The 27,378-nt window shown below is 42.6% G+C and overlaps 1 protein-coding gene across 1 annotated transcript; it reads right to left on the bottom strand.

Annotated features, from left to right (window-relative positions):
* Positions 1–866: 866 nt before the first annotated feature.
* On the bottom strand, positions 867–27,378 carry LOC147221717 (sarcoplasmic/endoplasmic reticulum calcium ATPase 2a-like). The gene is made up of 20 exons (XM_086169318.1): positions 27,111–27,378; positions 25,944–25,961; positions 25,785–25,867; positions 21,825–21,929; positions 19,708–19,846; positions 11,142–11,222; positions 10,690–10,775; positions 9,935–10,399; positions 7,709–7,797; positions 7,526–7,628; positions 6,257–6,388; positions 6,049–6,168; positions 5,756–5,974; positions 4,751–5,086; positions 4,424–4,644; positions 3,518–3,720; positions 3,343–3,428; positions 2,370–2,503; positions 2,169–2,286; positions 867–1,271 (listed from the first exon to the last, which is right to left on the bottom strand). Exons 1-20 carry the CDS (start codon positions 27,226–27,228, stop codon positions 1,002–1,004), a joined length of 3,126 nt encoding a protein of 1,041 aa, XP_086025444.1. The 5' UTR covers positions 27,229–27,378; the 3' UTR covers positions 867–1,001.

Raw genomic sequence — 27,378 nt, 5'->3', positions numbered from 1 at the left:
GAGGTATCAGAGGAAACAACGAAAAGCCTCAAGAATAAAAAGCACTCACTGGCCTGGTATTACTGGAGAAGCCATGCGGGGAGGCTGTTTTAAAGGTCTGGAGCATTTTTTCACGGCTACAGAAAACAAAACATAACTATATAGATTAAACTTTGTGTGCTATGTACAGATATACACGCTTCCGATGACAGCCTCAGAGGTCTGAGCCACGCTGTGCACGTGGAGCTGGGACGCTAAGACCCCCTTCTTCCCGGGGCCTTGTAATATATTCAAGTACAGTGTGTGCACATATTTACATTAGAAATTAATTATGTCAAATTGTAACTGAAAAAAATATGAAATCATGATGATAATTACCAAAAAAAAGCAAGACGAGCGTGTGTTTTTTTTTACGTAAACAAACCCAATGATAGATCTCTCCTTCCCTCAGATAAAAGAGAAACGCAAAAAAAAAACATTTCAATGCGCGGGTGAGGGTTTTTCCGGTCTACCTCAACGTGTGAAACCGCGAAATATGAAATAGTTGTCGTGACAACGCTGACAGCACTGAGGTAGCTGCGCCGGACGCATGGAGCTCAAAAGTGACTAATGAGATTCATGGCGTGGCAAATATTCGATGTTTGCCCTAAATTAGTACAGTGATATAGGGTTCTTACTCTTACAGCCTCCTAACATTTTTTTGTCCCCAAAGCCCCTCATAAAAAATACAAAACAATTATTATAAAACTGTAAATTCTCTGTACAGCTTGACACACAGCTCCGATGCGGCGGGCCTCCCTAACTGGTCCGAAAAAAAAGAAGAAAAAGCCTGGTGGAAAGTAAAAACATGGTTACAATGTCAGTCAAGATCTTAAAAATATGCCCGCACTGCTTCTAAAGTCCTAGATACAGAGATCTGACGGGGTGCCAGGGGTGCAGGCGCGGACTTTACATTGTTCAGCGTTAACGTGACCGTGTTAGAGGTGTGTGTTAATGTCCACGTCACACTGGTGCGCGGGGAGTCAGGGCCGGAACATGGCGGACACGTTAGTGTCGGTGCTGTAGATCCACAGCACCAGGGGCAAGGAGACGGCCACGAAGGGCCAGGAGATGCCCTCGGCACATGCAGACAGGGAGCAGCCTTTGCGAGCTGGTTTCTCCAGCTGTTTACCAAAGTCCAAGTAGTTCCTGGCCAGAAACTTGAGCAGCTCATCCAGCAGGATGACCGGCAGCGAGATCTTCAGCACCATCATCCACTGGGTGGTGTCCAGAGGCGTGATCTGGAAGATTACCTGTAAAAGACGGCACATGAGCCCGGCGAGACGCCACATTTCTGTCAGTGGAGGTGTCTCTCCCCCCCGGAGCGTTTGTGACAATGGTTTGACAACAACGTCAACAGACGAGAAATCTTTGGAAGAACTTCTTGCTCCATGTATTAGTTCAGGGGCTGCACCAAATAGTACCTGTTAAGAATTGTTTTTATACTTCCCTTTAGAGCTGCTCCTATCATGGAATCGTCCTCCTAAATCTAAGCCTATTCTCTGTATCTCCCTGTCTCACGCAAATTAACTTCATCTCCTCAGTCACTCCATCCACAAATCTCCTCTTTGGTCTTTCTCTCGGCCTCCTGCCTGGCAGTTCAAACCTCAGCGTCAGCCTTCCAGTACATTCACTATCTCCTCTGTGCCTGTCCGAACCATCTCGGTCTGCCAGACCTTCTCTCCGAAACCTCTAACATGTGCTGTCCCCCTGATGTACTCCTTCCTGATGAAGAACCCTTGCATCTTCATCTCTTCTTCCTCCAGCTTTGTCTTGTCGTTTCCTCGGAGTAACGGTTACCAAACCAAACAACCTTGTCGGTTTCAGCACTGTCTTGTACACCTTGGCTTCCATTCTGGCTGATATGCTTTCATCACACATGATCCCTGACACTTTTTGGTTATACCGTTTTAATATATTTTAGTGATTATTGTGCTTGAGTTGAGTTGTATGCGGCTTCTGTAGATTTACAAGTGTCTACCCTATTTAAAGGTCATCTCATTAACTCCCATTGCATGCCTGTCGTAAAGCAAAATGACAACTAGAGGGCGAACGTGAACTACACATTTGGAAATCTCTTGGGTCTGGAAAATGTGAATTTTAAATGGCGGTATGTGTTTGTAATACAAACGTGTTGGCGTTGCACTCACAGGCAGAGGCTCCACATAGAGGATGAGGAAGTGGAGTGACATGGAGAGGCAGATGGCGCCCAGCAGCCAGATATTCTCCCAGGGAGGCATCCGCAGCAGGGACTGGTTCTCTGACAGACTGAGCACGGACGTCTGTTTGAGCATCATCGTTCCTGGACGAATAAACGCCCCTTCTCCGCTTCCACGAGGGGTCTGACTCACCTGTTCAGAGCGTTGCACATCTCAATAGTGACGAGCACAGACAGCGCCATGGTCATGGGATAGGGAGACTCGAACACCTCGCAGTCCAGGCCGTCGAACTCCACGTTTTCCGGTGTGCACTGCAGGAAGTGACTCTGCAGGGAGACAGCTGGTGGTCTCAGCCCATTTTTTCTCATGAACTTCAGATATTGCAGTCAAACATCGGTTGCAGTATTTCAATAACTTCATTTTTTTTCGCCAATGCAAAGTTTTTGAAACTTCTAAATATGGAACTACAGGCCTCGGTGCAGCGGTCCCCAACCTTTTTTTGTACCAGGGACCGGTTTTATGCATGAACATTTATGCAAATGTTCCCACAGGACCGGTTAGATGCGGGGGGGGGGGGGGGTTCAAATAATAGAAGCTTTTGTCAGTTCACAGTATTTGAACTGAACACAACGATTTGCTTTATATTAGGCAATTACAATAATATTAAGTGCGGCAGAAGATTTCAAAATATACTGAAAGTTTGGCAGAAAACAAATTCAGGCCAGATTAGAGCGTCGCCTTCAGGCATTACTGTATTTACTCTGAGACTCGGAAACCCCCTGTGTGCCTGCCTCCTCGTGTTTTCTTCTCCAAGGACCTCGATTACCAAGGTAGAAATGCCGCGTACCTCATATTCTTTGAAGCAAATGTGAAGGACAGCAACACTGAATCATCTTTGACCAGATCAGATCCTCTGCAAATGAAGCCCCAAGTCTCTTGAGAAACATGAACTACATCTAAAGATTTGAGCCCCTTCACTCAGAGGTATTCCAACTTGGGCTTTTAAGTCTCTTCACTGACATCAATCTTCATTTTTGATTACATACGAGAATATTTGGAGGGTTTTAGTTGCTGTCGACCTATCGGTCACATGTTGGCTGGACCTCACGCTGAGATGCAGGCAGGCACGTCCCTGTCCTTGGTTATTAATGTGTGTGATGCCTACCAGCTGGTACAGCGTGACCTGGGGTCCATCCTCGGAGACGGTAAACCACCAGGCCGCAGCTCCCACCGTGGCGGCGCCCACATAACCTGAGAACACACGCCAAAGCCAGATGACACACGGGACCTTAGCGCGTTCACCATCTGGTACGAAACCACTCCGTGTGACCGCGACTGACCGCCGATGGCAAGGTATCTGAAGAAGAGCCAGCCAGAGATGAGGGGCTCCTTAGCATTGCGGGGGGGCTTCTCCATGATGTCCAGGTCTGGGGGGTTGAAGCCGAGGGCGGTGGCAGGCAGGCCGTCAGTCACTAGATTGACCCAGAGCAGCTGAACTGGGATCAGAGCCTCGGGGAAACCCAGGGCCGCAGTGAGGAAGATGCTGGCAGGAGAAAGGGATCCTATCAGAATCAGCTGGATTGGACGCGATGAAATTAACGAGTGTTAAGATCTATATGTTAAGGGCTTTAAAAAAATTCGCTACCTTTAATGATCCTAAAGGTTTAGCATAAATGTATTCAGTTGCACAGCCCCCAGTGGGAATCGGGTGACAAGGTGCTTTCGAATAACAATTTCAACCCAATTTGAATGCGTAAGGGAGTTTTTCGAAACACACGCAAACCCTATTAAGACGAGTTTGCCTTTCTATTAACGTAATTTCCGGACTTTTGAGCGCACCTCAATATAAGCCGCACCGGCTAGCCGATCGCTATCTCGGGCTTCCTCCTGCGCACTAAAACCGTCAAAGTCGTCTTCTTCAGAATTTCCCAGTCATTTCATCGGTCCGATGTGACAAGGATAAATGTTTTAGCGGCGTGAAGTTCGTTAGCCCCCCCCCCAAAAAAAGTCCATACATTAGCCGCAGCGTTGTTCAAGTGAAAAGAGTCCCGGCTTATCGTCCGGAAATTATGGTATATCTTGTGTAACGTACTATGCAGAAGATGGTCAGTGAACAAGAAACATAGAAGTGTTGAGTTTCATTTGGTGCCAGTTGGACGTTCAGGTGATGCATGTGCTCCAGGAGTAAACATCAACTAAACCGCTCTATACTGTCCTTAGCAGCCATGTGTCAGGAGGGGACCCACCAAACGACCTCCCCGACATTGGAGGAGATGAGGTATCTGATGAACTGCTTCATGTTGTTATAAATGGCACGGCCTTCTTCAACAGCGGCCACGATGGATGAAAAATTATCATCTGCAAGGACCATCTCGGAGGCAGACTTGGCCACGGCGGTGCCAGAGCCCATGGCGATTCCAATCTCTGCCTTCTTCAAGGCAGGCGCGTCGTTCACTCCGTCTCCGGTCTACGGACACGTCGACACCACAAATTAACACACAGCTTGTGAAGTTTAGAACATGGATTCCACAGATTACCAGCCCAAGAAGAGAGTAGCTTTTCAGATGGCGTACCATTGCTGTGATCTCATCAAATCCTTGCAGGAACTCTACGATCTTGGACTTGTGCGAAGGCTCCACGCGGGCGAAGCAGCGAGCGTGAGTTACCGCCTCGCGCTGGTCGTAGGGCGTGAGCTCATCAAACTCTCGCCCAGTGAAGGCCATGCGCTCCACGTCATCGTCCTCGGTCAGGATTCCGATGCGACGGCAGATGGCCACGGCTGTGCCCTTGTTATCCCCAGTGATCATGATGACGCGGATGCCGGCCTGACGACACAACTTGATAGAGGCGGCCACCTCTTGTCGAGGAGGGTCGAGCATGCCGACGCAGCCTACGAAGGTCAGGTCGGACTGGAGGCAGAGACACAGAGATGTTGGATGTGTGTTTGTTTAGTGGTACAGTTTAAATTCAGCAATCCTTCTACTTAGGGATAATTGATCAGTCAAGCAAGTTTGACGGACAAGGAACACAACTGACGCGCATAAGATGCGCTTTTTCAGGGCTGCTGTCAATTATTACTGTAATCAATTCTATCTACTATTTCACAGAAAAATACTGCATGTAATACTCATTTGAAAGAAATTAAATAATCGTACAGAGGATCCCAAAAAATATGCAATAAAACTCCATAAAAAAAAAAAACAACTAAAAAAAACACAAATCTAATAAGAATTTTCAGGTAACTTACTTGTTTATTTACTAGTAAATAGTATTTTACACAGGAGACATCTGAGAGAGATATCTGTAAACACTGGTTTCATTTAAATAAATATCTAAATGATCCCAAATGTTCCAGCCAGTTGACTTTGCTAATCAATTTGACTGACTTTACGATCAAATATAACAGATTATAATTTTCCAGTGCAGTACAGCACAAGGGCTTCGCTTTTTCCACTGTTTCCAACAATAGACAAAGAACTCTCCAAGACAAGCGGGTGTGCTGTATTGACTTGCAAAGAGCCCAAGAGGTTTAATTGCCTCTACCTCATCAAAAACTCCAGAACGAACTGATACCTCACCTCATACTCTGAGAACTTGGTGGTATCTGAAAGAATCATGTCGTCAATCTTGGGGGGGCTGTCTCGCGTGGCCAGAGCCAGACATCTTAGCGTGTCTCTGCCGGTTCCGTATTCCCGGATTACGGACATGATCTTGTCCTTGATGCCTTTGCTGAGGGCAACTTTGCTGTTGCCTACCCTGACATGGGTGCATCTCTCAATGACGCCCTCCGGTGCCCCCTGGAGAGACAGCAGAGGTGAGCACTCGGCAGAGAACCGTCGCGGGCGGTTGGTCTGCGGCTGCGGCAGGGTACCTTGACAAACATTTTGCCGATGGAGGAGCGAGATTTGTTGGGGGTGCAGTAGACGGACATGGATTTCCTGTCTCTAGAGAACTCCAGTGTGAACTCTTTCCTCATCAGCTGCTTGATCACCTGATCCCCAACAAACAGACAGTTAGAGAAGGTGTTCCAGTAACAGGTGTGTATGTGTGTGTCTTTGCGTGTGCATATGCTCACTCACTGAGTTGCAAGCGTTGGCCCGATCGATCTTTGACAGGTTGAGGACATCAGTGTCGAAGACATTCATTTTCTCCACCAGGCAAGTGAGTGCTGTCTCTGTAGCCTCGCCCACCTTTTCATACACGCCTTTCACCTGGAACACCACAGATGGTTGGCTTCATTCGAAAACCAAGTTGAAAAGCTTTTGTTTCTCGAGAAGAGATCTTTAAACACATCAGCCACAGGCGAGGTCAGCACAAGCCTGTACATTACGAGCTAAGCATTTCAGTCCAACCTCCGTCTTTGTCAATACATTTTGTGGTGGCGAAAACGTTTCAGTTTGCCAAGAAAACATTTACTGTCACCGGGCCAATTTTGTTTGAGAATGGGGGAAGGACTACATCTGAAGAGTGTCTATATTCTTATTTGTAAGGATTTACTCATTTGAATAGTGTGATTAGCAAATAGGAAGAAAAAAAGGACAGCAGTCTAAAACCTTCAAGCAAAAAATAAAATAAAATAAAATCAGGAACATGACATTAAAGAAAAAATGCAAATGCACAACAAAAATAAATGACAACAATTTCTTGAAAAGATGTTTTGGGCAGTTTTAGGTATACATATTTTTTTCTGGCCCAGACTTTTCTGCACAAGTGAAGAAGTATATGAAAACAGATGAGTGGAAATTTCACTGTTGACAGAGCCGGGTGTGTTATAAAATGTGATGGTATTATAGGAAGATGGACAGAATTTACAAATATTACATTACAGGTCATAGCTACCAGGCTACCAGGTATATTGTAGAGAAATTTACATGAAAACAAAAACCTTATCTGCTGTAGATTGTCAAAATTTCTCATCTGATTCTCATTATATATCAGTTCTTCAAATGGTCAGCCTAGTTTTTTAGTGCACAAAGATCAGTAGGAGCTTTACTGCTGAACCAGAAAATCACATGTAGTCCATATAAAATTAATTAAGGATGAAATACAACAACAACAATAATAATAATAATCATAAATAAATGATTATTAATATTATTTATCCTTTATTAATCCCTGTGGGAAAATTAATTCTCTGCAATGAGCCCATCATGGATGAACCATGAGCAGTGGGCTTGCCAGTGGAGCAGTAAGGGATTCAGAGTGTGGCTCAACAACAGTTCGATACACTAGGAGACAGGAATCGAACCAGGAATGTATACCTTCTGCGCCACGCTGCAGAAAAACAACAATCACAACAACAGCATCCCATTTCAGGCAGGTAGAACAGACAGGGCCGGTGTTCAGACCTCATTGAAGTCGAGAGACGAGTCGTTGCACAGGGCGCAGATGGTGGCCAGTTCGACCAGGGCGTCGTACTGGGAGGTTTTCACAGATTTCCCGTCATGATACCTTGGGACAAAACATAGCGTCAGCCCTAGATCTGCGTCACATTACAGTGTTTGGTCGAGTCACAATTGTCTAATACTCACACTTCCCCTTCAGGAGCGTATGTAGAACCTGTGATGGTGAACTCCGTGAGAGAGCAGCTTTCGCCTTCAGCTTTGTTGACAACGAACATCTGGGAGTTTAAAAGACCAGATGAAACACAGTGAAAAATTCATTTAGGACAAAACACACAACAACAAAACCCCAGGCATGGCCTTGGGAATCCCAAGTGGACCCAAGTCTCTTTTTAGATTGCAGATTAGCCTGCACTGTTACAGTGTGAGTGTGTGAGGGCCAGTCTGGGTGGCCTGCTGCCTAATGTGAGAAAAGACTGTTCAGCCTCTCCCCATACATAAACATTAGAGGCTGTGAAGGAGCTAGAGGACACACAGTGGTGTGCCCAGGACTCGAAACTTCCTGCTTGCAGGAAACCTCGAACACACGCACGCACACAAAGACGCCCGGGCGTCATGGATTGATAAAGATACACAGGTGATGACAAGAATCAGATGACAAACATCCTGCACCACTAGACCTATTTTAGGTGCAGCAGTTGAAAGGGTGGCCTGATACGACTTGTTTCAAGGCCCATATCAATTAGAGCTGAGTCAAAGAGGCCAGCGGCGGTTTTAACGAAAGTTATCTTTTGTCCAGAATGTGCGGCAAACTACAAAATGAAATATAGAATGTCATGTGAAAAAAAACAACCCCCCCCCCCCCAAAAAAAAAACCTAAACTAAAATGTGTGACCTCCAAGGCTCTAGATAACAATCATCACAAAACTTATAATAACCTCCAAAGTATTTACAAAAGTATTGGAGTATTATGTGTGCCTAACATGGTTATGCCTCCATTTAATCACAGAACACCTCACAGCCAAACCCTACTCAGGATATCACCTCCACTTCAGCGACCTCCTCTTAACTCTTAACAGCTGACTTTATGATTATGAAAATGATCACTATCAATCTCTATCATTTCCTGACTTATCCAATAAATTTTATCTAATTGAAATTGCAAAATACATACATACATACATACATACATACATACATAAATAAAATAACACTAATCCTCATCAGTTCTACCTGCCTTGTTATGTCAAAAGGCTGAATACAATATTAAAAGATTAGATAGTGACGCTGAAATGTCACCGCTTTTTTGACTAAACCCGGGTGGACTGAAAAGTACACTCCTGCCCCAACAAATTATCACCTTTATCAAATAACATTAAATTCACGTCAGCAGTTTTACTTGAAAACTAATAATAACTTGTTTTTTTTTATTTGAAGATATGGTTTAAACTCAATTAACACATATCTATGAAGATCTCTGTTAGTTTGTCCCAAGAGAAAATTGTGTTCTTTTTTGGTGGCTGAATAGAGAACACACCGTGAATCCCAATAAATCATGAGAAACAGCAGATGCATGTAAAAAGTTTTTGTTTCGTTTTTTAACTCCTGTCTGGGCCCGTTTCAATTAAGAAATTAAACTAATGGCTTCATGAAACTACAATGAAGTCACTAAACAGAAAAGTAATGATTTCATAACTGAAATACATGCTGACATGACTTCTTTACATGGGGCCAAGTAGGCCTGGGCTGTCAGAGAGGAACTAAAGCCTGACAGCTTGGCAGCTCGGTGACACAAGGTTTGTTATGTAACAGTTCAGTGCAGATTAGAACAGCGCCTGCATGCTTGTTCCTTGTTAAATAACCTGGAAACCTATTCACACAATGCAGCGACATTGTGAACATCTTAGCGGACCAACACAGTCTGTCTCTTGAACCACTGTCATCATATTTTAAACACCAGGCAGTCTATCTCACTGCTCAGGATATAGCAGCAACGTGATATCAGCAAACACCCCCGTTCCACTAACATACCAGTATAGGTACAAGTTGGCAGATAGGAAAACACTTTTTGATATGAATCTTTGATAGTGTGTAATAATAGATGTTGGCTGTGACATCTGAAACTATTTGATTTAGATACTGACAACTGTTGATTCTGACAGTGTGTGTTTTGTTTTTTTTTCCAAGGTGAGTCATTGAATAACCTGACCGTGTCAAAATCGATGTCTCTGAGGTGTCTAGTGGACATCTTCTGTCACTGCAAGAAGGTCTTTGTAATATTAAATAAAAACTTTTTGATGCAGAGTAATGTTCCTTTTGATTTTTTGTTCAATCTAGTCTATCGTGAGTAACATTGAGGTAATACCGACAAACTTTAGGCCGATGCGTTTGTACATGTGTGAGATCGAAACTCACTCTGCAGACAGACATCTGGTTGGTAGTCAAGGTTCCTGTCTTGTCAGAGCAGATGACAGAGGTGCAGCCGAGTGTCTCCACTGAGGGCAGGCTGCGGACAATGGCGTTCTTCTTGGCCATTCGGCGGGTGCCAAGGGCAAGGCAGGTGGTAATGACAGCAGGGAGGCCTTCTGGGATGGCGGCCACAGCCAGTGCCACAGCAATCTTGAAGTAGTAGACTGCCCCACGGATCCATGAGCCTCCGTGGACGGGGTCGTTAAAATGCCCGATGTTGATGATCCACACGGCGATGCAGATGAGGGTGATGACCTTAGACAGCTGCTCGCCAAACTCATCCAACTTCTGCTGCAGGGGTGTCTTCTCCTGCTCTGTGGCCGCCATCTCGTCACGGATCTTACCAATCTCTGTGTTAACACCAGAAGCAACGACAACACCTACAGCTTTCCCAGCTGCAATGTTGGTGCCCTACACGAAAAATAAACAAAAGAACAGCTTAGAGAATCCGATCCTTACAGCGGTAAGTTCCCCTTCTTTAGGCTGCTGCAGACCCTGAGACAACAGTTTCTGGGCAGCAGTCCTTGGACAGGTGTTGCATATCCTGAAAAACACAAAGTCCTGGAAATGCTTTCCAAGAACCTTCTGAAATTGCCTTCTTCTGGTGTTCAGCCACTCGTTACTCCTTTTTCCCGGGGAGCTGAGACCAAGAAAATAAACACCAAGTGGAGGAAAATCAACAGGACGTGTGATAGTCTTACAGAAAAGAGCATGTTCTTCTTGTCCTGGTTGACAGCACGAGGGTCGGGCACAGGATCGGTGTGTTTGATGACAGAGACAGACTCGCCTACAAGGAAAATAAATGGGTTTCAGGTTAATGAAAAACCATCATCGGGATGAAGGCCAGCCAATTATCTCTAGAACATGCCAAAGACCTTTCACACGCTCCAGAATGAAGAGTTCAATTTAGAGCTAAATGTACGAAGTGGAAACAGTGTCACGAACCGCTATGTGTGAGTACCTTGTTTGGCATTTGTATGAAACAATATTCTGTGCGGAATATAATGAAAGCTTTCAGTTTCTTTTATTTTTGCTGGAAAATGAGTAAATAGCACAAATTATGTCAGAGGAAATGGAAAATCTCAGTAGGGTTTATCTTTACAATCAGATTCTTTCCTGCCAGTTTTATCAATCTGGTGTAGATAAGTCTTACCGGTCAGAATGGACTGGTCCACTCTCAGGGTTGTTGATTTGATGGAGCAGATACGGATGTCAGCTGGCACCTTGTCTCCGACTAAACCAAACAAAACATAATGAAGGGCAAAACATGCCAGTGCTGCAACATCAAACACATGGGCACACGAAAAGCATGAATACAATTTCTTTATCTATTTAAAAAAAAAAAACACAATGAAAGAACAACACTACTGGGTTTGGACCAGCCATAACTGCTGGTGCTCTGGACTCCCATTATTCACGTTGAGTTAAGCACCACTGATTGTAAAGTTTGGGGAAATGTGATAGGTCTTAACTTATGGAATGCTCGACTGCGGTTTCCGAGCGCTTTACGCGAGCTAGCATACTGATGGCAGCGGAGTGCCAAATGACAGTTTGGCATGTAGACAGAAGGAGCTAGTAATCATTCTTCTGATTAGCGGGATGCCTGTTCTACCAACTGAGCCACAGCCGCATGGTGAGAAGTAGAACGGCTCATATTCTTGTTTTATGTATCTGGTAAAGGTGAATGCACTGCAACTTAAATGTACTAAAAGCAAAAGCAATCTGATCAGAGTATCATATTTACATGTGCATTTTTTGTGTGTTCTTGTGTGTGCTGTGCTGCAATGTACCTGCCTTATAACAATGGCTAAGTTCAATCTTGAGCCCACAGTAAAGCATCTTTTTATTGGTGCTGCCCACGCCTTTGGAACGGCCGGCTTGATAACCCGAGGGGTGGCAGAGAATGTGTATGCTTCTTCTAGCCAAACAAAAGACCCACCTGTCAGGCCTCTTCTATGTGTCCTTTAAGAGTATAAGTGAATTAAAATTCTTTTGTTTTTTTTAATCAATATACTGCTTTTCACTCATATATTCATCATGGTAAAAATATCAGTAACACCTCAATTATACACAGTTAAGTTTAACAGCATAGTCTGTGACAACTGACCATACCAGTTTAAATTTCCTATTACAATCTTTCAATGGGTAGACGTTATGGCAGTTTTTTTTTGTATTATATTGCAACAGTATCAACTGATGAGAAGGCCTGCAAATGTCATGACATAAACCTCAACGCTGATCTATATTAACGACATACATCTTTATTTAAAGCTTCATATCTCTACAGCTTTGGCCCACACACAATATATTTCAATAAGAAATAAAATATCAGTGAATAAAACTGTCAGACTGATATATTGGTCAGACTCTGGTGCATACTACATGAGATATTGGCTAATGTCTGTGAGCTGTAAGTCATTGAGTGAGCTTGTAAACCAAACTGATGAAGCACAGCTCATTGAAGGAGGTTACTACACAGCAGCAAAACAGTGCTGCCATGGCTGAAGGCAAAGAGAAAGAGAGCCAAAGAAAGAGGAGGAAATGAAGGACTTGGAGCCATAAAAGGCCCGTCTCAAAGGAAAAGACCAATTTGGGTACATCAGAATTGCAGTGACCCAATTCAGCTTTCTAATGGTACATAAAGGCATTGAAACTAGGGAAATGGCTCAGGCCAAGGCACAGATCTGTGGACGGAGACTACATATGGACCTGCAGTGTTCAGAATGTGTTTAGTCAAGACCAAAAAAAAAAAAAAAAAAAAAGAACCAACAGAACCCAGCTTAATATTTTGGAATGAAACATAACATGTAGAAGTTACAACAGAGCTGTCTGTGGACAGACAACAAATGGAAAGATATGACATGTACTTTTGCCTAGTACTTATGAAGGAACCAAATCTTGAAATATAAAACCTGTGTGTCCTTTAGAGGGGGGAGGAGAAAATAGCAATGGGACAAACAATGTGTGTGGCCAAAAATGGAAAAAGCATTTCAGTATCTTCTCTGATGGTCTGATCAGTTTTGAACATGAACATAAGATGCCATGTTACAACAAGTGGACCCCCGGATCACCCAGCCACCTGGTAGAGCAATAGGGGTGAATATTTTCAAATATCAGTATTTGAAAAAGTCTATTTCACTCACACACCACGAAGTAGTATGTCCCCAGCATGATAAGGAGTACTTTCACTGTTGTGTAAATGCTTGTGGGAGAAAAATCTGATGCAACATTACAGCTCTGACCTTAAAATATAATTCAAACAAGTAAATTCTTCAGGTTTGATCCCAATGTTCCAATCAATTTGAAATTTTTTTGTGCGATTTTTCGAGTATTTTCTTGATTTTTAGTTTGTGCATTTTGGATTTTTTTTTTGAGGCATACTATTTAAAAGTTGACTCATTTCTCATTTACATATGACATTTTTATCCTTCATTGCAATGTCATTAGGCTACTGGTTCCAACTTAACCTGCAGCTGTTTTACAGGAACATGCACTTAAACACTTTGGGTTCAAGGTTCAGAGACAACCCAGAGAGAATCTGGATGATTATCAACTCACTAGCTGTCCTGACAGTGATGCCAGGAACGCTCATCTGTCAGCATCCATCAGCCAGTCAAGACAGGCAGAAAAGGATTTTCTAGGTAGGACTTGTGTCCAGCTCAGTCGCATCTTTAAACTATCCCAACATGGATTGATATGCACAATGGAAACTCGACTGAAGGTCACCCAGCTGAGTCAAGTTACCTTTGATTAAAAAAATAAAAGACTATAGTTAACTTCATTTGCACTTAGTTGCAATAATACACAGGCAGGGAGAATTAATTTTCGTTTTGGGTAGAATGTCTGAAAACAGATAACAGATGAGAAATCTTTCAGGCATCATGAGGTGCTTTCACACTTCATTTGTTGAACGCGAATCTTTGTTTGTCCACATCTATTTGCTATCTGTTCAAAATCGAGTATTGGGTTTGCGTCTAAAGATTCTTTTTGCTGCAAATACCATGAATTACCCGTAGTCTAGTTGTTGCTTTCTTTATCCCATTAATTATGGGATATAGCTATGAGAAACTTATATCACATATAATTACATGTAATCTACAGTAAAATCTTGAACTTCGAAAAAATAAACTTAAAAGAAATGATTCGATTTCAAATTTCTAATCACAGAAACAATCGAACTAATTGTCAGAAGAGTGATGCTGCATGACCTGCATGAAAAGCTTTGCGAAAGGCTGCAGAAAGCAGCATTCACCAGTCGAAGTACCCCGCATTAACCTGAGGACAAACTCCGTTTACTGGTCTTGAGGATCTAACATGTGATTCTCAGAAGAGCTTCTGAATATTGTAATATTCCTTTTCTTTCCATATCAGCCAGCCTTGCTTTTAATGGATTAACTTCAGCTGCAATACAGGAACTGAATGAAATGTTGTCCTTAAAAGCCCAAAGCAATATAATTATATCCTTGAAAGTTATGTAACACTTCCTGAGCTAAGTCACTTTTGAAGAAAGCCTGACAACTTCTGAGAGCTTGCTGAGCCAAAACAGGTTTCCAACAATGAGGTACGATGATGAGCGATCACAAAGAAACTAATGGTGATTTTCTGAGCCTGTGTTACAAAGCAGGACTGCTCTGATAAAGTGTGTGTATATCATCTGTCTCTTCATGTCAACATCCTACTTGGTTGTGGTCCAAGCATCTTCTCCACTATAGTCACTTTTGTACACATATGCTTGCCAACAGTGATGGGCTCTACAGTTTTCATGGTGACCAGAGGCCAGACCTGTGAGACATCATACCCAATGTGACTCCCACAGGTGCCTTTTAACAGGACCTTTCAACAGCCTGGGGGGCAGTGACTGAACATAAGCTGGCAGCTTTGCCTGGCACCTGCCCCTGCCGTGTGTTGGGGACAGCATGTGGTCCGGCAGGCCAGTCTTCCTGAGGGCTAGCCAGGAGGGTCCATGTGCTGATGGCAGCAGAACAAAAGGCTGACGTCCTGGCATGTCGAGAGGGTAATTTCAGAGTAACAGACATGTAAAGCATCCAGCGGCTCTCAAGCACAGCTCCTACAGCCAGCCACGTTCACCTTACCAAGAAGGGAACGTTCTGAACACCTGTCTGGAATATGTAAAACATTAGCTGATTAGCTCTTTACTGTTCATTTAGCTTTTTTGCACAGAATATTAGGGGGTCGGGTGCATAAGAGGGATCTGTTACCATGACAATGCGGGATCTAAAAGGAAGTAACCCAGCCAGTCTATAACATCTATCTAAGAGGACTTTCTCCTTTAAACCAAGAGTAGGATGTGTGTAAGTGAATGGAGGACACACTAATGAGTCCTACAAATGTTGGTTTAGGACAAAAGTAAGGGAACAATAGCAGAGCAAAATGTTTTTCAGTTTCTGAAGAGCTGCTTTACTTCCTTCGGTTACAGATGCAAACATATGACTGCTCACACTGGAACTGACCCTTACCCATAACCTTTGTTACACAAGCTGCTGCAGCCTCCTTGAGAGCTCCGCTCCGCAGAGCAGGATTAGCCTTTATGTAGCATGCAATCATTCCTGTTCCCATGGCAATGCAAAAAAAGTTGTTCCAGAACAAGGAGCAGTGAATACGCTGGATTCTAGGAAGGACTGGCAACAAATATGTGGAGATTACAGATGAACGTGAATATTTGCCAACATCAAATCAAGCAAAGAACTGAACTTTGGACTCGAGGTTTTCTGACATTGTAGAAATCATCTTGTGAAAGAGAAGCTTTATAAAAAAAAAAATCGCACAGGTGACCCGAAAATCACTTCGATCATAGTATGCCAACTGAATACGTCGGGTAATATAATTAGTATTTGAAAATATGATTGAGTGATTTAAGCATAAATTATACCATGGTTCTCCATATGAAGAACCAAACAAATGGAGATAAAAATGCACAGTAGCTAACAAAAATAAACAGTAGCTTTGTAAAAACAGACAACTCTTACACCTTGCCTTTCCTGCAGTGTGAAGGATTTCCATTATGAAGAATTTTGTTCAGGGATTTTTTTCTCTCACAATTCTATTGACAAACGATCATGGCTACCTTCAGTCTCCAATTCAGCAGAAACTTACGCTAAGTATTGTCTAAGAGTTGGACCATTCCATCCCTCCCTGGCTGTTGGAGAAAACTGAAGTCAAATTTGTATAGTCATACTGATGAATAGTTTGAGTATTCCACCCCATACAATGAGTAGCTGAATTGAAGACCGAACCCACAATGGTGTTCCCTTGAATCCCTCAGCGTCCATGCAGGACGGTACTACAGAGGCTTTAGAGTTTCTAATGCTGGCCTCCCCAGTCAGATAGACGAGGCCATTTGTCTCAGTCTTGCTGACAAGTCAGGAACCTTGGCCAAAAGACAATCCCTCAGTGACATGGGATGCTTGCCAGACCACATTAAATGCCACATACTATCCATGGTGTCTGGAATCTTAGTGGAGGGTGCGGGTGCTGATGGGCAGGGTTGCTATGCATTGAGCATGCTGGGGTGGGAAGCATACCCACAAAGCGCTTCCCTATAAGGTCATCTCTCTTCAGCTCAATAGGAGCAGATGAGAGACGCTCCACCACTACGGCCACTCACATGCAGTGCCGTCATCACTGGACTCCAAAACTTCACAGCCAGCAAACCCACTGAGATCTGCCGTTCTGAGAAAAGACAGATCTGTAAGCCCCCGACACCAAACTGTAAACAGGCATCTTAAAATGAAAACTGTTTACGGACGCGGATATCAACTGGTGAACACGTTAGCTAATGCTGCTATTTTCTCAGTGGATTGCAGAGGAGAGAGTAAATCCTTCAAAAGTTAGTTTTTAGTATAGTTTTTTTACTATAAGTGAGGCTTTGCAGTATTTAGACAAATGATGGTTTTCATCTCACTGACTGATCATTGTCTTTACATAATCTCAAAAAATTAACCAGGCTATAGGTAGCCCAACTTAGAGCAAAAACTCAACAAGCAGGGAATCTACTAAAACATCAGCAAAAATTAGCTAACTAATAATTCACTCATTTTATGAGGAAATGCCCCAAACATAGTCAGGAAACATTACAAATATCACAAAATATGACAAGGAATTACCCTAAATGTCACCAAGACATTGCCTTGAAATCAGCCATGCTGTGTATGTGACATGATCATTTATACCTACCCAGACATCACTATGTATGCTGAGTGTGTGTGTGTGTATGTATATAAGAAAAACAGCCTTGTGAATATGGCATGCTTTTCCAGAGTCCTGATGCATCCATCTGATGATTCATGAATCACAGCTCTCCGGGAGAGTGTATGATCTGAATGTCATAGAGATCCTCGGATTTGTTAAATAGTTCAGTTGAGCCACATTGCTGTGAACAAACATTTGATTTGCCCTACAAGGGTGTGTGCATGTGTGTATGTGTGTGTGTGTGTGTGGGGGGGGGGGGGGGTACTTTATTCAGCTAGAGCATATTTAAAGGAACAAACTGCAAATATAAAACTTTTACAAGAGCATCAAATGATCTGAGAAGTTAATGATATTAGAAGAAATGACCATGTTCCAGTGAGTTTAGGAACTGTGGCTGCTAAGCGTGAGGGAGAGCCATTAACACTCCACTAACAGTAGCTGCTGGCTATTCTCCTCACGGCTGAGGAGGCCTCCCGGGGCTCCACTGTGTCCTCGCCTGGCTCAGCAGAGAGCTAGCTGGTTGCTACGTCATCAGGCTCCTCCTCTGCCTGGAAGGGGTCACTTTGAATGTTCTAGGGATTATTCATAAAAAAAAGAGAACCGGACATAGCCCTTTGTAGAAGCTCCTTGGGGGATTTGGAAACTAGCTTTGCCTCAAGCTGCTGACAGCCACATCTGCAGTTCTGTTGATCATGAGTTTTTAAATAACCAACACTCATGTGTGCATGTGTCTGACCTAGACATTTCCCTTTAAACCGAAATTATTATGCAGAGGAGGTAGTGTTTCTGGAGTGACAAATGGTCAAAATTTCATAAGTAGCATACAATTATACTACAGAATTCAGGATGAAAAATATGAAAAACATAATCTTAATATTCAAAAGGCTATTTTTCCATGTCAATATAGGTTTTGGTTTCTCACAAGCACAACCCAAAAGATTTAGGCTTTAGAATAAGGAGCGGTGGTATAACTCCTTTGTTGCCTATTCAAACATGTGTCAAAACACCCTGGATGAATACAACTTTGATTACATTTTATCTATATGTAAAATTCAAAATATCATTTATATTTTCTAATACTTTTAATAGAACTATTAAAACATATTTCTATTTTCTGATATTTTTCTGATCATTGTCTTGGACCTTCCTGATTTTTGTGTTGTTTAGCAGTCCAGATTTATTACATAATTTCTCGCTGCTTTGTAAATGACCAGTTTTTAAATGATTATTCATTGATTATATCTTATTGTATGATTTGTTGACTTTTTGAGGTAACTGGCTAATTTATCGTGATTTATTCGTCATGTAAAATTATGGAGGAAAAACTGGTAATACACACCAAACAATGATTTGTGCCTCGATAGGGACAGTGAAATCATACGCATAATATCTCCACAATTATTAACATTTGATCATATATCAATATATGACTGATGTAGTCTTACATATATTACCTTCGGAGTCATATGGATAATACCAGAAAATAATATGCAAAGTTGTTTTTCATCTCAGCTCTATTTGTCCTTGTCAAGGTCACTCGGGGCTCCTGCTGAACACTGCTCCACGTCATCCACACTGACATTCTTTGCCAATGCAGAATGGGCCACGAGGGGCACACACAGATAGGTATGGGCACCTGTCATATTCACGAGAGTCATTGCCTGCTATAACTATAGCATTCCAGAATCTAGCCTACCTGTGACAGCTAAAAATATAACCAAGCCCTATGCACATAAAAACATATGCATTACCTCAGTAGTTAAGAGTTGAACACAGTATTGAGATAACGCTAGTGCTTCAAAGACTCTGGCATTCCTCAACACATCCACCTCCATTCATCCCTCTGCAAAAAGCATACTTCATAGAGCAGCACAACGGAGGGGAAGAAAATCCAGGCTTCACATCCAGTGAGTTTCAGCAGACAAAAAGCTCGGACCATGCAGGAGGAAGATGAGTTTGCAGATACTGCCGCACCAAGTCACACAGGCCTAATACACACCAGTAAAAGTTGGCCTTAATGAGAAATGCGACCTACCCTTTGAGACTACGGGTTAATTAACAACTCAAAATACATCGTTTTTGCAGGGTGAGTCCCCTCTGTAGCGGCACACAAGAGGTGTTACTCAAGCTCGCAATAAGTGTGGCCAAATCAACCAAGCGTTCTTCACCGAAGACAAGTCTAAACAGAGGCCAAGAACAAAAACATGGAAAACACCAGAGTTCTTAATAGCTTCTTTGATCATCAAATAAGTACAGGAAAATATGCTCTTTCACAGAGATACAAAATATTGTTGATTGCAGCAAGTGTGGTATTAAATTGTTAAATTTCTGTGGGTTTCAAGGTTCACGGTGACTTGGGTCATGTGACATTCAGATGATCCTGTCTTTATTTAAAAATCAACCTCTACATCTCAGCTCTTTTGGCTGTGACTCCAAGCAAACAACAACAACAAATGATTGCACCGACAACACAGGGAGCTGGGTTTCTTTAAACATGCAAGTCAACCTACCGGCAACTTCTACGATGTCCCCAGGAACAATGTCTCTGGCCTTGATCCTCTGGACCGTTTTCCTGTCCTGCCGATACACTTTGCCCATCTCAGGCTCATACTCCTTCAATGCCTCGATGGCATCCTCAGCATTGCGTTCCTAATTAGGAAAAACTGAAATTAGTGCTTACTGATCAACATTTCCCTGGGATAAGCTGGGTCTATCAAATAAAAGGGTGGGCAACATATCCATATATAATGAATGCCATCTACCATCAACTGTAGTATTATATTGTGGAATTTTGTTCTGATATGAGTACTCTAGTATGAAAAAAAAATACACAGTTAATGTGTTGAGAGTATCAAGCATGTTCATGTGTTTGGTTTCCAGGTGATTTTTTTTACTTTTTATATTACCCTTTTCAACTTGCCAGCAAGAAAACATGCTGCACTGAGATAATAAATCTTAGGGAAATGTAGCACTCGAGGACCGGCCCTGATATATTAATCAGAGAAACGCTGGTGACAAACTGACAGCAAACTCCTCTTTGCCTGCCAAATGGAAGGATAAATAACTTTCATTCCAGCATTACATTGATCTATGGTGCAAGTAAGGTCCTCTAATATCAATGTCTGAGTGAAAATAAACCATCTAGGCTGCAGACTGATGACAGTTCTTCACTGTTCCCTGGTGAAAGCTTGTTTGTTTGTTTGTTTGTTAATTCAGCACGCGAAGGTGCAAGGGAGGACACATGATTTTGGTCTCTCGTGAGATAAGAGAAAGATTTGAGTGGGGAAGCTGCTCATCCTTCAGAGTCTCGAGTTCTGCTCTGCTGAGCTGGCGACAGAATGCTGATGTTAAGATATCAATGGTGGCACCAAGTATAGTCGGAGGCTAAAAATAAAATAAACTTACATATGCATTTCTTTTCTAATACTATTTTCTTTTTAAGAAAGGAGGCAACATTGTAGGTTGGGGCGATATTTAGATAAATATTTGAATGAATTAATGTAGAGATGCAAATTCATATTCAGGTCATGGTCTCATAAAAATCCAAATTTTTGCTTTTCACTTGTCTTTGCTAATTAAGGTTTACTGTACTTTGATGGTAATTATTTTCCTTAACCGATTCTCTCAATTTCTACATAATGGAAAAATACCTTGAGTAAACAGTCGCCATGCTCCCCTGGGTCCTGATTGGTCTTGCACTGGCAGCACAAGTGTCTTTTGTTACAGCAGCCTAATCATGTAATTAGCCATGTCTGTGGAGGTGTGGTCTTAAGGGGAGGCTGACAGAGAGTTCACCAAACTGGCCTAGCTGCATCCCACATTTCAGAACTCAAAAGAAAAATCTTTAAATAAAATTAGAATTATAATATTCTTCAATGTAACTACCCTACAACCCTTTGGTAAACTCCATAAGGCAAATCAGAACTCATTAAAGGCTAGTAATTTTTAGTGTGGTGGAGAAAACGTTGAATGTCTGCACATCCAGTAATCATCGGATAAACTGATCTTTTCGTAATCTTTCCTGCTAAGTTCTCAACACAGCCTTTTTGGCAGCCAAGTATAAACCCTGTCCTTTGTTGATACTGATTGTGGCCATCAGCATTCTGATGTTGTGTTTAGGAGGCCTCAAAAGTGCTTATGATATTAATGAGCTAGCTTGAGCTAATAAGGACCATCCACACAGTTCAGCAAAATCTGCCGTGAATGCTGATGGGCTTGAAGGTATTTGGGTGGTAAAGTACATGGTGGAGAAATTTCAATGTGAAGTGATGATGAAGCTGCATGAAGGATCTATGACAAGTGACGGGATCATCGAAGACCAAGAACTCACAGTTAAGGAACCAGGAATGCATGTATGGTATTAATGATAAGACTTTTCATGAAGTGGATATTGAGATTTGTCATGGCATAAAATGCATTTACAAATTCTATTGGTTCTACAGAACACCCCAAAGTTTTGGAATTCAGACGCATTCAGACTGACCTAAACACACACACACACAAACCCACATGCACACACATAAAGCTTGTATTCCCATGATAATAGCAATTTCTTTTTTACCCTCAAGCAACTGGCATCAGAAGGGACATTGTACAGTGAATACAGTGAATTTCCAGCACTTCTCACCTGCCACACTCCAACAATAGCATTGGCTATAAGAATGAGCAAAATTACAAATGGCTCCACAAAGGCTGTAATACTTTCTTCCCCCTCCTCAAACCAAGCCAGGACCTGAAAACACCAGAGGACACATCTCATTATTTCCCAACATTTTACAGTGAAAGTAAATTTTACATTAAAACATCTTTTTTCTTACAAGAAACAGGTTATGGTTACCTGTAACAGATTATAAGCTGAAAAGTCACAAGGAAATAAATTGGAATGTTTCATATGGTCTTCATATATGCAGGATTTAAGGATTTTTTTTCTCCCAAAGCAAGTCCTTTTGACAGAAATGCTTCATTCATGAGGGAGGCTGACAAAGCTGACATCACAGACATAATACTCAGTGGATAGGGGCTAAAAGCATGTCAGAAAACCTCCTCATACTTATATCATCAGGATAGATTCTGAGGAATCCAAGGATCTTATCCCACTGAGCTTTACTTATGAAAGAAAGTGTTTGGGTTGACAGATATCCAAATGATAGCTGTTGGTCACACATATAAGCTGATCACATAGTTATAAGCCCGGGAGGAGGAGGACATGAATCGGATGTTTGTTTTAAGATCTAAAACTTAGTACTAATGGAAAGAGGACAGCTCATCCACTTAAACCAGCACGCAGGCTGTGAAAAAGGCTGGAAAAATATTGGGATCAAATAACGTAGGAGAGGTCCCTCTATCGCTCGATGTACTGTAAATGTGGGAATAAATGAAATCTCTGAGCCCTTGAAAATTTTGGCATTTTGATGATACTTTTATCTGCCTATTAAGAGATTGTAACAGACATAATGACATGATTGTCTGTGTCACACGGAGTTAAAATCAGTGATGTGCTACCTACGCAAGCGGTGTGCTAAAAGTTAGTGTTATTGCTTTCACACCGCACTGCTTGCATCTGGCCAACGGTATTATTTGTATTGTTCACTTTGTTCGTCTGGTAATGGTCCCCTTTGGATATCAGTAATTATTGATACTCTTGCTTTTGAAACTGCATGGCATGTTTACATTTTGCCAGAGCAGAACTGGCTTGGCAAGCATTAGGTCCAAATCCCAGGGAAGCCTCCAAGAATTCACGATTAACACAAACAGGACTCTACTAGGTTTACAAATTCCTTTCGGGGAACAATACACTGCAACCCACCAGCAGTACTGAAGAACAGGTCAGTGTTAAGACACTATTCTTGTCAAATTATCTTCTTGTTCCTTAGAAAATTGTCCTAAAATCACCCTGAATGTCAGACCTGATTAGTTAATATCCCATAATGCAATAAAGTAATCAGGCTCAATTAGATCTAAGTACTTGGCTGCTTTAGATGCCAAAGTCATTGAAACAACATAACTCAAATGGCTGCGGCAAGTCTAGTAGTTCTATCGATACTGTAGCACCAAGTGTATTTGTAATGGCCACGGTGAAACACACGCACACACGGAAATGTTTTTTATTATTCTTCAATTGGTCGAAAATTATTGGGTTAATTGAGTGTTATACTGTAAAGTGAGATGTGATGTCATTACTCCAGCTTCATTTGGCCAACTGTCCACAAGAAGAATAAAATTCTAAGGAAATAAAGAGAAAACCACTAATCTGTCAAATTATATCAATAAGTGAATGGCGATAACTACAGAAAAAATGTGAATGTTTTGGCAATGGATTTCTTGCTGCTGAGTCACTGAGGGATTCTTCTATTTGGGAAAATATTTCCTCTTCATTATAGCTCATCATTTTGACTATGAAGAACCGCTCTGTTTCTCGTTTGCATATGTGTCTCAGTGAACAAGAGAATGTTAGAGGTATAGTATTTATTTCTGATTACATTTATGGAATTACTGCTGATGTGTTTATGTGCTTGGTGTGTGGTGGCTTTCTTTTCTCTGACTTATTGTAATACATTTTATTTTCTAATTGGATATTTCTACTGTATACAGTGTGTCCTTTAATAGTGGTAATAGTGATTCAGTCTTTAGACTTCCCCGCCGAACGCATATTTGGCCCTGACTACGAGGACCCAAATTTGGTCTCAAGTGGTGCTCTGTTCCCCTGTCAGACAGCAGCTTGTGACACCTTCTATATCACCTAACTGGACACACACACACACACACACACACACACACACACACACACACACACACACACACACACACACACACACACACACACACACACACACACACACACACACACACACACACACACACACACACACACACACACACACACACACACACACACACACACACACACACACACACGGCAACCTGTTATTGTAATACAGTCAGTACAAAGTAACAAAAAGTAACTGCATTATTTCTTAATTATTCCAATGAGTATTGGTTCACTTTTTCCTCTTGCTCGTTGGAATACAACCAAAAACGCAACGTCTTATTAACAGGGATGATGAAAGTCAGCGGCAAAATGACTGCGACCCATTTGAAGTGCACTACTGAGCACTATAACAGAGAGGAGAATCAACTTGACAGTACTTGTCACCCAAACCCAGCAGATACGATCAGCGATGCCCTCTCTCTCCCCTGACACAGGACACTTTCACTCTAAACCAGGAAAAATGGGGGTTAGAGTGATTGTCCTTGGATCTGAACATTCCTGGTTTGATTCCCAGCTCCTGCGAGCCTGTCAAAGTGTTTTCTAGCAAGACACTGAAGCCCTAACGTCAGAAGGCAGCCCCTGGGGCTAGTGGTTCATCCACGATGGGCTAAATACAGTGGTCAAATATCACTGGTGTTGCGCTATGCGCTTAATTGAAAGTAACGAATAAAGCGATTTCTATTCTATTTTACTCGACTCGCAAGGTACAGGCAGTTAGAGCGCATTGACTACCAAGTACATTTTCAATGTCACCTTTCACCTTTGTTTTGGCCATCCAATTTGGCCCGATTTGAAAAGGTTTCTATCACATTTTTAATTAAATAATTGCCTGAAAGAGGAACTGCGTTTTCAGATGCCTTTCTTTGCAAACAAAATTCACTTTCACAAAGATTTGGAGTATTTCACTCAATTTTAGTTTGTGTGAAAATTAACACAAATCTGATGCCAAGTTCAAACAGAGTAGTGACAATGAGTCGGAACAAAGTTGAGTAAAACGCTAAGTCACAGAAGTGAAGGTAAGGAAATGACGGATAAAGAACTCCACTTTTTTAAAAAGAGAAGGTATACACCTTGACAATTATGAAGGTAGTTGGTGTGAGAGAGGAAGATACAGAGAATAGGGTTAGATGGAGAAAGTTGACTCGCCGTGGCGACCCCTAACAGGAAAAGCCGAAAGAAGAAGAAGATACACCTTGACCATGATTTTACATAGAACAGGAAATCTACATGATGACATGATAATATATCCAGCTCATCTTGTGAGAAATCTTTTACAGTCCACTGTCAAACATTTATGTTTCTCGCAGTAAAAGTGAGAGGACTGAGTGGTAGCAAATGCCAAGAGGTCATGTTTCATAATTCAAATGTCTTGCATGACACAGGGTGGGAGCAACTCAGTGCTGACCCTCCTGTTGTCACCATTCCTCAGACGGGCCGCTAACTTTCTCAAGTGTTTAACCCCCCTAATAAGCGAGTGTAACCCCAGATGGGTTAAACAAGCTGAAGACGTTCACACTTTGGCACTATGCAGTGCACAAGCTAACCCCTGCCAGTCATCACACAGGGCTTAATGATAATCCCATATGCAGTCCCGACTTCACCCACCAGCCAAACGGATCCAAGGGGGGGGGGGGGAGAAGGTCTATTTGTAGGATGTAGTGACTCATTCTCATACTCTCTGAACTTTGTGATTATTTTAAATAAAAGCAACTGTTTATCTGTTGGTCTAGGGGATGGTAACAATGGATGCCCAAATACTTTGGTTCAAATTGGACACAGACCATCGGAAGATGCAAGGTAGTACAGTAATATACTCACAAAAGAAATACACGCAGCCAGCAGGAGAATTCGCACAAGTAAGTCTTCAAACTGTTCCAGGACAAGCTCCCATAAAGATTTCCCTGCGGGCACAGAGTTGTTAAAGCACAGACCACAGAACGGTGTATGTATGAAATGATGACTGACTGAAGAGATTACCTTCCTCTGCTGGTAACTCTGCGTCGGACGGTCCGAGGATGACACCGGAAACAGGAGAGGAATGAAATAGAAAGTCAGTGGTAAATGAATGTTTCAGAGGTCTGCCATCAGGAAAAAAAACATGGTACGTTCCTCTTTCTTAGATGGGAACTCACCAATCAAAAAAAAAAAAAAAAAAAAAACTCAAAGATGTCAAGTCTGACACATAGTGTCAAAACCAACAGCTAACGGTCATGTTTCATATCAGATTTGATGTGTCGTTGCAGGGTCAGAGGGCAATCCGTCAGTTAAAACTGCATTATCACAGCATTTGGAAGTCTGTTTTCAAACATAAGCGTAGTAACACCATTTGGAGGACACGAATACTTAACAGGTACCCTTACATAAAGACTTAATTTTGTTTTATTTACGGCTGGATTTCAGATCATTTACAAATGTGACTTCTCGGTCCTCTGTTGGTAATTCTTTACTGAAATCTCTTTGGGTGCAAGGAATATCATTCCTTGTAATGTGTTTTCCACCTGCACCCACCTATGTCTGGATGTACAGTAGATGGTCCGATTGAGTGAGATTGATGTGGGAAAATCAATTTTGCAAGCGATATTAAAACGCACAATGATTAATCACTGGATTGCAGAGGATTCTTAGGGATCCTGTATCAACATAACAAAACGTCTTGACACAAAAGGGGGGAGAAAAAAACAGTAAACGTCAATCAACCTAAAGGTCAAAGTGATTTCAGGGCAATACACTCCCGCCCCTCGACCTCCCAGTCGATATTAATATAAAACAGCTGTTTGAGGCCGGAGCAGGACAGATTAACTTTGACAGATAGTGTTACTTCGGTGATCCCGCGGCCCCCGCTCGGTGTCAGGTGGCTGCCAGGTCCGCATACACGTGGGCTGATGTGCTGCGGGTCCGCGGCGGGGAAGGTGACACGGCGGTCCGCGTTCTGCAGCTAACCTCTGTCAACGTCACGGCGCGGTGCCACCGGTTAATCATTCATTTAAGACTGGAAGATACGGGAAACCCTCGAGGTCACCGGTGATGACGTCGGATGAACACACCGAGCCGGCTCGGTCGCCGATCACTTCCACCCCCCCCCCCCCCCCCCCCGCCCTCCGACAACACACTTCCCGGTGACGGCGGCGGTCGGGATTGTCGTACCGTTGAGGCCCCACTTCTCCCGCTGCCGCTTCACCTCGTCCAGCGACAGTCCTGTGCTCTCATTGACGCAGAAATAACTGTAAACTTCTTCCACGCTCTTGGTGTGAGCGTTCTCCATGGCGGCTCCTTCACACGCGGTTCTCTCTCTCACCCAACACTGCTGGAAGGCACCTTCCGGCTTTTATTGCAGCGCAGCCGGTACTTTCAAACCGAGGGCTGCCTGTCTGAACTGGGGTGGCGGGGGTGGGGGTTCACGCTCGGGTTGCCA

This window comes from Fistularia commersonii, chromosome 22 (assembly GCF_037954325.1).
Source record: "Fistularia commersonii isolate RoL2024-O1a breed Wild chromosome 22, RoL_Fcom_v1.0, whole genome shotgun sequence".
NCBI lineage: Eukaryota > Metazoa > Chordata > Actinopteri > Syngnathiformes > Fistulariidae > Fistularia > Fistularia commersonii.
This window is presented reverse-complemented; position numbering and strand designations above follow the sequence as displayed.